This window comes from Typopeltis vanoorti, chromosome 15, assembly GCF_054136105.1.
Source record: "Typopeltis vanoorti isolate ZY-2024b chromosome 15, IOZ_Tvanoo_1.0, whole genome shotgun sequence".
In the NCBI taxonomy this organism is placed as follows: domain Eukaryota; kingdom Metazoa; phylum Arthropoda; class Arachnida; order Uropygi; family Thelyphonidae; genus Typopeltis; species Typopeltis vanoorti.
The window spans coordinates 103,879,297-103,892,803 of record NC_143563.1 but is presented as its reverse complement, the minus strand read 5'-3'; the positions used below and the strand labels follow the sequence as shown (position 1 = coordinate 103,892,803).

Genomic DNA, 13,507 nt, shown 5'->3' with positions numbered 1-13,507 from the left:
TAAACAAAATGCAAAACGTTAGTTATAGAACAATAAATGTTAAGTTTGAATCACCACTAATGGAGACACTTCAAAACTAGCTCACATTAGCGAATGATGATTGGTGAGGTCTTGGCTATGAACCACTCCCCCAAACCACTCTTCTACCAATCATTACGCACAGTTCATGCATCACTTTTGTCACCCATTCTCCTTTCCAGAACAATCGCGTGTTACTAAGAAATGACCTTTGTGATAACAAACCTTGATCATTATTATCAATATTTAACATGAAGCTATACTTATTTCTGTGTTACGAATATTGTAAAATTAAATCTGTGGTTTGTACTTTTAGTGTAGTAATTTTCCTTTCCCAACTCATTACCTCATTTCCACTATTTTACATTAAGATAGGCACTGAACAAAAGTGTCAGTATTTAAAAACAGCTACCATATTTGCCGGCGTATAAGATGCACCTCCTTTTTTGTACACATTTTTTAGGAAAAAAACTTTATCTCTGAATATTATAATGAATTTACAATATTTCAAATATGAAGTAATAAGTAGGTCTACTTTCAACAAATAATCTAACCTAGGAAAGAGTACCCACCTTTTAATCTTCTTCATTAAAACTCAGAAATTCATCTCCAGAGCTAAATGAAGAGACACTTGAAACTTCTTCTAAATCAGAATCTGTTCATACAAGAAATTGTCCTCTGTACCATCCAGTGCATTACTAATGCCACGCTTCTTAAATGATTTAACCACGGTCTCAGTTTTCACAGCATCCCATGAAGCTTTGACCCACTCACAAACTTGCGAAATGCTAGGCCTCTTCCTTCTCCCTGATGGCTTAACCTCAAAATCTGAAGACTGCATCCAGCAGTCTTCTGGATGCAGTGTTCTTGACAGTGAGTCTTGACAAGTAATAGACTGATTTGGAGGAAAATTGTAGATAGGAAATTAGTAATAATGTAAATTTTTCATGTAGTACTATCATATCCTGTACACCCCTTGAGGGTACATGTCAGGAATTTGATGATGACATCTAAATGTTGAAGCTGACTAGTTAGACCTGTTGGAATAACAGCTGAGTTTTCAATTCCTTGAGTTTATTTTTGGAATTTGAGCTGTGTAGAAGAAAGTGATTTTTAATTGGTGACTAGTCCGTTTTTTCCCCGTTTTTCTACGTTTTTTGAGTGCTAAATTGTTTCTCTGAATATGAGTGTACTTCAGTGGTTGTTTTTTGGAAGTTAGTTGCTGTTGCTGTGTTGGTTACCTTTGGAATCGAATACATAACGGTGGAAGACAAAACGAAGCTAAGTTTTCATTACTGTATTTAGTTATATTTCATTTTATTTAGTGTACTTAAATGTTTTGTTTTGCTTGTAATTGTTTGTACTTTTTTTTCTATTTATTTAATGGAATTTATTAATTGAATAATTAACGATTACGCTACTCGGCAGTAAGGAATGATGACGGATTCAGCAGCAGTCGCAAGTGGCATATCGCCAAGTCCTCAACCATTTAAGAACTCAATTATTAGCAATATCATAAGGGACTTTGTGGCATGCAGTACTTGCAGCATGTATGCATCTCGGGAATTAGATATATGGCTTGTGAAAGAGAGCGGAGAGCGTATATGCGCAAAATGCAGGCAGTTGGAGGAAATAAGTGCATTAGAAATATCAATATCCGACTTTGTTGCTCCAGGAACGGGGAATGAATGTAGGAAGACAAGTAGTGTGATAGGAGAGAATGAAAAAAATATATATATGAATGAGAAAATAATAGTTGATAGTGTGGAAGGTGTGAGTGACTGTGAAAGTTTAGGAGATGGTTTTGTTTGGGAGAGTCAATTTAGATTAAGAGTGACTGACCTGCAGAGGGAGATAGATAAGTTGAAAGAGGAGGTGGAATGTCTTGTGAATGAGAGCAGAAGTATGAAAGATAAGATTAGGAGAATGGAAGAGATAAATGCAAGGAGAATCAGAGGGGGAGAGAAAGAATTTAGGGAGTATGAGTGAGAGGTATGGGGGTGCTAGAAGAGGAGAGAATGGAAACAGTAGAAGAGAGGGAATGAGAGAGAGGTATGGGAATGCTAGCAGACGAGAGGATGGAAACAGTAGGAGAGATGGAATGAGAGAGAGATATGGGAATGCTAGAAGACGAGAGGATGGAAACAGTAGGAGAGACAGAATGAGAGAGGGATATGTAAGTGCTAGAAGTGGAGAAAATGGAAACAGTAGGAGAGAGGGAATGAGAGAGATGTATGGGAGTGCTAGAAGAGGAGAAAATGGAAACAGTAGTAGGAGAGAGAGGTATGAGAATGCTAGAAGAGAGAATAGCAGTAGAGAAGAGGGAATGAGAGAGACCTCTGGGAATGAAAGAAGAGGAGAGAATGGAAACAATAGAAGAGAGGGAATGGTAAGAGGTATAATGTATGGCGACTCAATGATCCGTGGTGTTCAAGATAGGATGCGTGAGGAGTGTTTGCCAGGAGGAACAATAGAAAGGGTGGCTATGGCAATTAAGAGAGGTGAAAGGGTGGATGAGATGATTGTGATGGTAGGAATGAATGACTTGAGTGGTAATGTAAGTCGGGCAGCGAGAGATATGAGGTTTTTGCTTGAGACTGTACAGAAGAAGACAGAGAGAGGAAAAATAGTGTGTGTGTTGCCTAGGTATGATAATGATGAGCTGAGCAGAAGAGCAGTGATATTGAATGGCATAATAGCAAGCATGTGTGACAAGAGAGGACTGGTATATGTGGATGCTTGGAGTGCGTTTGAGGAAAGAGAGGAATTGTATGCGAGAGACCGCTTACATTTGAATGAGGAAGGACGTAGGCATCTGGAGAGATTGCTGTTCTGAACGAGTCAGTGTGTCCCAGGGAGGATGATAGCAGGGGTGGCCTCTTGTGGGAATGGATACTTGGGAGAAGGGAGACGATGTCAGGTAACACTGAGACCAGTGGAGTCTAGAAGGGATAATGCTGGGTATAGAAACAATGGCATTTATATGCTTTATACTAATGCCAGGAGTATCCGGAATAAGGGACAGGAATTGGTGGCGCAGATAGCATCAGCCTGGCCAAAAATTATTGCGATCACTGAGACGTGGTTGACAGAAGGGGATATAATAACAGGAATAGAAGTCACTGGGTATAGCATTTTTCGTCAGGATAGGAGGGGAAAGCATGGTGGTGGGGTACTGCTTATGATAAGTGATGACCTATGTCCTCTAAGAGTGGAGGCTTTGGAAGGAAGTGAGACAAATGATTTTGAGAGCATATGGTGTGAGGTAGACAAGACAGGATATTTAGTGGGGTGTTGCTACAGACCCAGGAGCACGGAGGATGGGGACCAGGAGATGTTTAGACAGCTAAGTTTGGCAAGTGCAAGAAGAATGATTGGTATGGGAGATTTTAACTACAGTAGTATAAATTGGAGAGAGGAAGATGCATGTAGCAATAGTGGAATGGAATTTCTAGAATTCTTGAGGGACAAATGTCTTAGGCAACATGTAACAGAGGGAACAAGAGGTTCAAGAGTTTTAGATTTGGTTATAGCATCAGAAGAGTTGATAATAACTGAGATGACATCTCTCCCACCAGGAGTATCAAAGAGACGGGAACTTATGTGGAATTATAATGCAGGTGATTATAATAGTCTTAGACATCAACTTCGGGAAGTTTCATGGAGGGAGGAATTGGAAGGCCGGGATATCGTTAGTGTGTGGGAAATTGTGAAAGAATATTTGTTAGCATGGTAAGTTGTATACGACGAGTGAAGAAGAGGACACAATTTGGAGTAAAGTGGATGACAAACAATATTAAACAGGAATTGCATGTGAAAAAGAGGCTATGGAAGAGATATAAGGAGACAGGTGAAGAGAGGATGCGTGAAGAATATAAGACACAGGCCAGAAGAGTGACTAGTGTGGTATGGAAAGCGAAACTGGAATATGAGAGGGGATTGGCCCTAAGATCCAAAGAAAATCCTAGGGAATTTTTTAGCTATGTGGCCAGTAGGAGGAGAAATGACTGTGGAAGAATGATATTGTGGGATAAAAATGGGAATAGAGTGACTGATGCAGAGGACATAGTGGAATTGTTCAATGACCACTTTATTGGAGTATTTCATCCTGGAGGAGTCAGTTTTAATGCTAGAGGGATAGGGCAGGTTCAAGGTTTAGAGGTACAGGAGGAGAGTGTGTTTCAGATACTGAGAACTCTGGATGTCAGTAAAGCTTTGGGACTGGATGGTATTTCACCACGAGTTTTGAGAGAATGTGCTAGGGAACTGACAGTGCCTTTAACCTGGCTTTTCAATGAAAGTCTGGCTTTGGCAAAGGTGCCCAGGGAATGGAAGGAAGGTAAGATAGTGCCATTGCATAAGGGTGGTAACAGACTGGAAGTGTCTAATTATAGACCAGTCTGTGTGTCATCAGTAGTTAAGATCTTGGAGAAAGTAGTGAGGGACCGTATACAGCACTGGGCAGATGAGGGTAATGTTATCTGTGAGAGTCAACATGGATTTGTGAAAGGGCGCTCTTGTTTTAGCAATATGCTAGCCTTTTATAATAAAGTTACAAGAACATTAGATGAGGGAAAGGCATATACTGCAATTTTCTTAGACTTAGCAAAGGCATTTGACAAGGTGCCACATGATAAGCTGATATTTAAGTTGCAACACATGGGTCTGGATGTCAGATTGGTCAACTGGATTCAATATTGGCTGTCTGATAGGTATCAGAGAGTTGTGTATGGTGGAGCAGTTTCAAGGAGACAGACGGTTACAAGTGGGGTCCCACAGGGCTCAGTACTAGGACCTATATTGTTTAGCCTTTATATCAATGACATTGCCAGTGGATTGCAAGGGGATATTCAGTTGTTTGCGGATGATGCGAAGCTGGGAAGGATTATTAGTAATAGTGCAGATGTGGTAGCCCTGCAAGAGGATTTGAATAAGCTAGATAGATGGGCAAATGAATGGGGGTGTCAGTTTAATGCAGCAAAATGTAAGGTCTTGAGGTTTGGGACACATCAATGGGATGCTGCATGCTCTATGGGAGGAGTTATACTGGAGGAAGTTGGGGAGACAAGAGATCTGGGGTTGATGATTGATAGAAACCTGAAACTTAGGGGACATATTGCAAAGGTAGTGAAGCTAACACAGAGGATTGCTGCATTAAACTGATACCTAGGACATTGATCTGCAGATATAAAATGGTTATCATTCCATTGTATAAGACTCTGATAAGACCACACTTAGACTATAGTTCTCAGATCTGATCCCCAGAATTTGAAGGAAATAAATTGACTGTGGAAAGGGTACAAAGGCGGATAACAAAGATGGTGTCAAGACTGTACAATGTTAGTTATGAGGATCAGCTGAGGGAGTGTGGACTGCAGAGTTTGGCGGATAGAAGAAGAAGGAGAGGTGATATGATTGAGACTTTTAAACTGTTGAGAGGTGGTTACAGGGTTGACACTGAGGAGTTCTTTCTCTTGGTTGAACAGCGGGAAGGAGTGATGACAAGAGGCCATCACTGGAAGTTATGAAAGGAAACTGTGAGCAATAGGGTGAGGAGTGGTTTCTTTGCATGGAGGGTGGTTGAGCCGTGGAATGCATTGCCTGATAGAGTGGTGAGGGCGAGAATGGTCAACGAGTTTAAGGAGTGGTATGATAGACTTTGTGTTTCTTAGGGGGAACCTCCCCTCGATGAGTCTTGACAGACTTTATGTTCTTAGGAAGGACCTCCCACGATGAGTCTTTTGACTCCATGGAGGCCTGAATAATAATAATAATAATTTTTAACATCTGTTCTGTGAGAACAAAACTGATCCCATACTAGCAGGGCAGGCTTCTTCAACAGTCTGCCAGAACGCTTAGACCAAATGTTATCTATCCATAAATGGAATACATAACTCACATAACTGGAATTCTCTCACACACTGTAAGGAAACAAGAAAGAAATCGCTTAACTCAGAACAGAGAAAAATTCAGAAATGAAAGTAATAAAAAACTGAGTATTGGCATATAAGACGCACCCTGTTTTTCAGACCTATTTTCAAAGAAAAGAAGTGCATCTTATACGCCGTCAAATATAGTATTTTAAAAACAAGCAGTACAATTTATAGAAATGGATTTAAAAGGGGTGCACAAGTGGAAAAAGGTTGGGAACCACTGATATAGATGATGAATAAGAGTGGAGATAATGTGCATCCTTGTCTTACTCCTGATTTTGCATCTACCTCTATTTCTTTCAGTTCTAACCACTGACTTACAAACTAAATATAGACTATGTATTGCCCTGTATAATGCCCTATTTATCCCATATAACTGTAGTATTTTGAAAAGCTTTCATCTGGATGCCTTTTCCAGATCTACAAAATTCAAGTACAGATCATTGCCATGTTCTTTTGTCTACTCCTCCCCCCCTCCCCCCTTTACCACACTTTTACATAAATTTCAGGGATGACCTCTGGTTCTTTCCCTCTCACCTTCTACTCTTTTTATAATCCCCTCTGGATTAATCTGATAAAAATCATCTCACTAACTTAAATGTCTCTATCATATCATCTCTTTTCCTCCTGTCCACCAAACTCTTTAATCCACATTTCTTCAACCTCTCTCCATAACCAGCATTTCAAACTCCTGATATTGTCTTAGTCAGTCGTGTCTGGACCCTCTCCAATGTCTCCACATAACATTGAAAACCAGCTGACCAGATCTAAGCACAATAGTCCAAGTGTGGTCTGACCAGTGGCACAACCACTTCCCTATCCTTGTATGTTAGAGTAATTCTTATCATAGCAGCACTACGATGTGCATTCCAAAATACAATACCTTTCACTTATTGATATTAAAACTACAACTCCACTCCTTCGTTCAAGTAAAAAGCCTATTCAAATCTTCCCGAAGGGAATTAGCATCAACAGTGCTACTTATAATTCTTCCCAACTTTGCATCATCAGCAAACAACTGAAGATCCCCAGTCAGTTCACATGATATATCATTTACAAACAAGTTAAACAGCAGGGGGCCTAACAACAGAACCTTGAGACATGCCACTGTTCACCCTCCTTTTTTTTTGAGACACTGCTCCATCATACACAATCTGCTGGTATCGTTCAGAGAGCCAATCTCTGATCCATCTAACCATTATACTATCTATTCCCATCCTCTGCAGCTTGTACACCAACATATCACGTGGTAATCTATCACATGATATGTTGGTGTACAAGCTGCAAAAGCACAAGAATATCACTGTATATGATTCTCTCTGATCTAACACACTTGTTACCTTGTCATAAAATGCAAGTAAATTACTAAAAACGGACCGACCTTTACAAATCCATGCTGACCATCATAAAGAATGCTATGTCCATCAACCCATTCCTGTATTCTATTCCTTACCAATCTTTCCAACAACTTGACCACACCTGCAGTTATATAGACTGGCCTATAGTTGGAGACTTCTGACTTAGAACCATGCTTGTGGAGTGGTATGATTTTGCCTCCTTTCCACTCCATAGGTCCCCTACCCACTGCAAGACTTTCATTAAATAACCAGGTCAAGGGCATAGCCAGCTGTGGTGCACATTCCTTAAGAATACGTGATGTTATGTCATCCATTCCCACAGCCTTATTCACATCTAACCCAACCAACATCTGATACACCTCTGTTTCTTTCACTTCCAATTCTCCTAATATTTGCCTCTCTTCTATATATTGCACTGGATCATTTACACCAGTATGATATACGTTGATAAAGTGTTCATTCAGTAATTTCACTATATCCTTTGCAGCTGTTAGTCTGTTGCCATGACTCTCCACCAGTGTTAATCTGCCATAATTCTTCTTCTTCTTCTTGCTTGCCATTTAGCAGAAAAATTCTCTTGAGTTAACCTTGGCCTGATCAGCCAATATCCATTTTTGGCAGTAACCTTTTCTTGTTTCATCACTTCCAAACAAGTACCTCATGATCACTGTCACCAACCAATGGCAGTGTTAACTCTTCATTAACAACTACATCTTGTGAAGTTATCACCAAATCCAAAACACTAAAGCCTCTAGTTGCTTCTATCACATGCTGCTTAAGATACTCATCTCTCAGAAATTCCACAAACTCACTGTCCTTGTTCCCATACACTATTTCCTCCTTCCATTCTATATTCCTGTAATTAAAGTCTCCCATCAGGATCACTTTCTTTTTACATGCCCAACTAATTTGCCTAAACATTTCACAATCGGTATTCTCTGCATTCCCTAGCCTATAACAGCATCCTATCAGATATACTAACCTGTTTATTTCAACTTCACACCATACAGATTCAAAATCTGTGCACGCACCATCAACTTCCACACTTTGCAGACACAATTCCTCTGCAATCGTTAATTGCATTCCCTTCCTCTTTTCACATTTCTGTCCTTCTGGAAAATTATATATCCTTCTAATTCTATTTCCGACATCACATCCTCCTCAGACAACCAAGTTTCACCTATTCCAGTTATCTTTGGGCATATTAATTCAATCAATGCAACAAATTCAGCTCTCTTGTTTTGAATACTCCCTACATTTGTGTATAAACATAACAATCCCTGTGTGTTTGAGGCCATTCTACCAGCACCAACATTCTCTATTTTAGCTGCTATACCACACCTCTCTCCTCAATCTGACCACTCCCATTTCTCTGATCCTAACTCTGATTTCTATTCCTACTTGTTTCGTCCTCACCTTTATGCATTCCATCATCTTGTACTGCTGCAACCACATTCCTCCTATCATACAGTCTGTTTATTTGTGTTATCCTCCTTCACAAGTGGACAGTGATCATTTACTACATTAACTTCTTGACTCTGTGCCTTCTCAGAAAAACAATAGACTTTCTAAATGCCCAACACCAAACCCATTCAAATGTAATCCATCAGCTTTAAACCATTCCACTGTCCCTTCGAATTCACTCCACATATTTACAAATTGAACCCCCTTTGCCTCACACAACTGCCATCTTACTATTCATTATCTCTGCTCTCCTTCTCAATTCACTGTTGCCCAGATATGTTTTCATATCTGGGCAACATGCCTACGACTATCCCAAGAACACTATTTTTCTTTACCTGTTGCAACAACTTCAAGTCTCTATCAACATTCTTTTTTTCCCCAACTAAGTCATTTGTGCCTACAACTGCCACTAATTTTGATGCCCGGACTTTCCTTTTCTGCAACATATCAGGAAAGCATATTTTGTGCACTTTGTTAGTTACCACACCACTAATGATCGAGTCCCCATACACCGATATACTACTATTCTTTGACTCTTTCTTCATAGTATTAACTTCCTCCTTCTCATTATCATCAGCCAATCTCTTCTTTAGTTGTTTAATCTCTTCCAGATGTTTCATTTCGCTTTTCATTTTCACTAACTCCTGCCTAAGCTCTTTTACTACAGTCCCTATGCTTGCTCCCATTTTTAATCGTTCTAATCTATCAAGACACTTTTCATATACGTTAATGCTTTCCTTCTTTTCGTTTACCCAAACAATCCACAAATCTTTCACATTTTTCAGTGCATGCATATAGCAATTTTTGCAATGCATCCACTGTGAAAAATCCAAGGCAGAGCCAGACTTTCATACAGAAGCCTTCCATACCACTGACGTACATTTCTTTATGGTCATTTTCAGAAGCTGAAGCAGTACAAACAAGTAGCAAAACACAATATAAACAAGAAAAAAATAACACCACTGAAAGACACTTGTATCCAAACTGAAAAAATGCAGCATGATTTGCAATAAAAAACCACACTATATCCTAATTAAAAATGTTTTTTTTTTAGCACAGCTCAAATATACTGCTACATTCATCATCCTCATCATTGGCTCAACAGCCCTGTGTGGGCATTGGCCTTCTTAAGAAACTTCAGCCAGCCTTCCTTATTTAGTGCCAAACTCTTCCAATTTGACTCCACTGCTACGTTCACTTATGACAATATTAGAAAGCAGCAGACATCTACACACTTCTGATGAGCCAGTCATGAGGGAAAATTTTATTTTTGCTGAAATCTATGTGTCATTCAAACTGCAAGTGATTCAAAAATTTTCTTTTCAGTTTTGCTAAACAATGCATTCAGATCTAAAATCATCCATAATAACATAAACTTGGTTGCACTGTGTGCACATTATGATATAAAGTACTGCTGGTAAATATGAAAATAGTAGCCTCTCCCCCCCACCCCCACCCCATCATACACATTTAGGAACACATGTGCAATAGGTAACATTCTTTTGCGAATTAAATTATCATAAAAATAGTGCACTTTAATGGAAATGTTTTATATTTTTCAGGTGACTAATTATTAAATAATAGTTTTAAAATGTAAGCAGTGTTGGAATGGTGAACTATTAAATAAATGATATATATAGGGACTATTAATTGCTTAACCTTTTTTGGGTACATTTTAATTTAAGCATACATGAACTACGTGCTCAAGTTACACATGATGATGCTGAAGTCAAAAAAAAAGAAATGGAATCTGCACCCAAAGCCTCATTTGGTTATGGAGGACGGTTTGGAGTTCAAGAAGACAGAATGGATAAGGCAAGTTTCTGTATTTTTATTTCTTGAAAATAAATATTTCTAGGCAATGTAAATAACAACAGATTTCTCCAAAAACTGAAAAAAAAAAAGTTATAAAAGAAAAGTAATAAAATCCTAAACAAGAATGTAACAGTTTCTTTTGTAATGATTTTTTCAGCATTTGGACAACTTATCTATTTTTATTCCTTTTTTGCAATTATAAACCCTAAAAATGCCACCAGTTTTCTTGTGTGAGCAAAACTGGTTGGTTTACATTTCAGATTAATAACTAATAAAATAATCCTTGTTAACTCTCTGTTTTTTAGTCATGAAAAGAGTCCTTTCAGAAATGAATAGTCTATAAGGAGACATAAAAAAAGACAGGACATTTTGAAGATGTGAAGTGCAAAAAAAGTTTCAATGATTCATCCCTTAAACTTTCTAAAAATATGCAGGGACAATAATTTGGAAGTTTTTGTTTTCAGATAGGGCAATATGAATTTATCATAAGGTTTCTTTAGTCAATATCTGAATGTATTTGGTGTGCTAAGTTTGCCATTAACAAATTAGATTCATATACCTTGATCTTCATTTTGTTCTGGCTAACAAGTTGGATGTGGATTCTTGGAATAATATTAGCAACATGATTCACTGTCCATGTTATTGTTGTTTTATATGTTGTGCAAATAGAATGAAGGAGAAATTTAATTTGTTATTGCATTCTCCGTTACTTATGGATAAAGTGCTGATTAACTTTTCCAACATTAAATAAATTCATTTCCTCTCTTTCATGTTTGAAGAATGTATTATAAATAAAGGATTTAATGTTGCTGTGACTCCTGGTCATATTCCCAAAGTTGATTTTTTTATGCAATGTGGAAAAGACTTTTGTGACCTTCCATTTGATCTGCCAAATGTTATTAGACTGAAAACCACTTGCTCTTCCTTCTTCATCATTACCAAAACCTAACATCTCCATTTCAGAAAGAAAAGGTCTCCTGTCTCTTAAGAAGAAGAAAAATATCGTAATTGTAATAGCAGACAAAGGAAATGCCACAATAGTTAGGAACAAAAGATTATAGTGAAAAAATTTCCTGTTTGAAGAAACAGGAAATTTTTTGAGTCAAAGTTCTGACTCTTCCACCCACTCAACCCTAGATCATGATCCTACTTGGTTATCAAGTAGGATCATGATCCAAGCTTTTTATCAAGAACTTTCTAATTGAATCATCTAAGTCCGAAGTGCACCACTGTCTCCCGACTGTATACTCAAGAGTGGAGGGAGTCTCACAAGGTTCAGTTTTAAGTGTCATCCTTTTTGCAATCAAGGTTGACTTGATGACCAAAAAACTTCCTCCAGCTGTAAATAATACCCTCCATGTGGATGACTTTTGTTAGATCTGAAATCGGCACCTTCAGAATTTTCTGACGTCACCATTCCAGAATCTAACAATTTACATTAAATCAAAGTTACATACCTATCCTTTAACAGAAAAAAATTTGTTTTTTGTTTGTAACTACTCTCTGTATAATAATTTTGTGAATTTTGTGAATTTTGAAACTTATACCTGAGTGTCTAGAATAAATATAGGTCAGAAAAGAGGGCAGAATAAGAGAGAATTATTAACAAAATAATGCAAAGAAAGAATGCGAACCATTTCAACGATATAGGGCAAAGATCACCCTAAATGCAGTAAGGTCAGAAAAATACCTGAGGACGCTATATCTTAGAAAGCATGCTGCCTCACACGTTCCCCGAACCAAAAAGTCCCGTATGTAAATCGGTGTAGTCACCCAAACGGAGACCAATGGCGACGCGGTGGAAAAATTTCAAATGCGAAAAGGTGGCGCTCTTGAAGATGGTATATAACCCGTAACACGGAAGGAAATCTCCCCCGTTTTTTCTTGTTCCAAAAATTTCTCTCCGAGTGCTTCGAGAAATCGTCGCGGCTCAGCTCCCATATTTGAGGGCTGACTTACGATAGAGTTCAGTATGTCTCCATAGTAGAGTCGGCAAGTAAAAATCGCAGGCCATAGTAGATGTCTAACTACGTAAAATCTAGGCAGAAGAATAGCATCCAGCCCAACGAGCAAGTGTAAGCCACGTGGCATTGGTATCGAGAAATCCAGATTCGAAAACAAAGGATGGCAAGAACCGAAGACAAAAGAATTAGATAAGTACTCTCATTTATTCTAGCCTTTTGAGATTGACTTACATTTAAAAGAGTGGAATTTAAGATTGTATTAGAAAAACAGTGAAAAGTCTAGATCTGAATATAAATGATTACGTTTTCTTGAGACGAACTTTTGGAACTTTCAACCTGATAAAGATTCTGTATTGATTGTTCTAAGAGAATTCGAAGAGTGTGTTAATGTGCCTTAGAGAGAAAAATGAATTGTAAATTTAAAATGTAACGTATACTGAGTTAATGAGGTATTGAGTTTTACTGATAATCTGAATTTAATGTATAAAGTAAATTGTAAACTTTAAGAGTAACATGTTCTGAGTCATTGAGATATTGAAATTTTGCTTGTTTTCTGAACTTAGTGCTAATAATGAATTGTAATCGTAAGTATATTATGTACTGAGATATTGAGACATAGAATTGCTGAGACTTTAAGGTAGAATACTGAAATTGATTAATGACCGAGAGAGTGAATGAGAGGCAATAATTTAACCTTAGAATTTGATAATCAATTTAACTTGAGTAGTATCATCAATTGGATTTAATAAATGTTTGACTCTTTAAATTTATGTGTATCTGATCATGTTGACTGACTCTGAACCTTCATAAAAATCGAACCTGAGTAAGTGTGAGTGTGCGGGAATACCCCAAGTGAAAGTAAGGGCACGACTGCAAACAAGAATAAGATTTTTTTTTTTTTTTTTTAAATAACGAAACCTGTGGTGCGTTCATAATTAGAAGAAACACACGTATA

The 13,507-nt window shown here is 38.0% G+C and overlaps 1 protein-coding gene across 2 annotated transcripts in view; it reads left to right on the top strand.

Annotated features, from left to right (window-relative positions):
- The window catches only part of Cortactin (cortactin), a 280,366-nt gene that overhangs the window by 32,632 nt on the left and 234,227 nt on the right, over positions 1 to 13,507 (top strand). For both annotated transcript variants that reach the window (XM_090405825.1, XM_090405824.1), the window contains exon 4: positions 10,459 to 10,588. In XM_090405825.1, the coding sequence (XP_090261951.1) occupies positions 10,459 to 10,588 (130 nt within the window). The remainder of the gene's footprint in view (positions 1 to 10,458; positions 10,589 to 13,507) is intronic.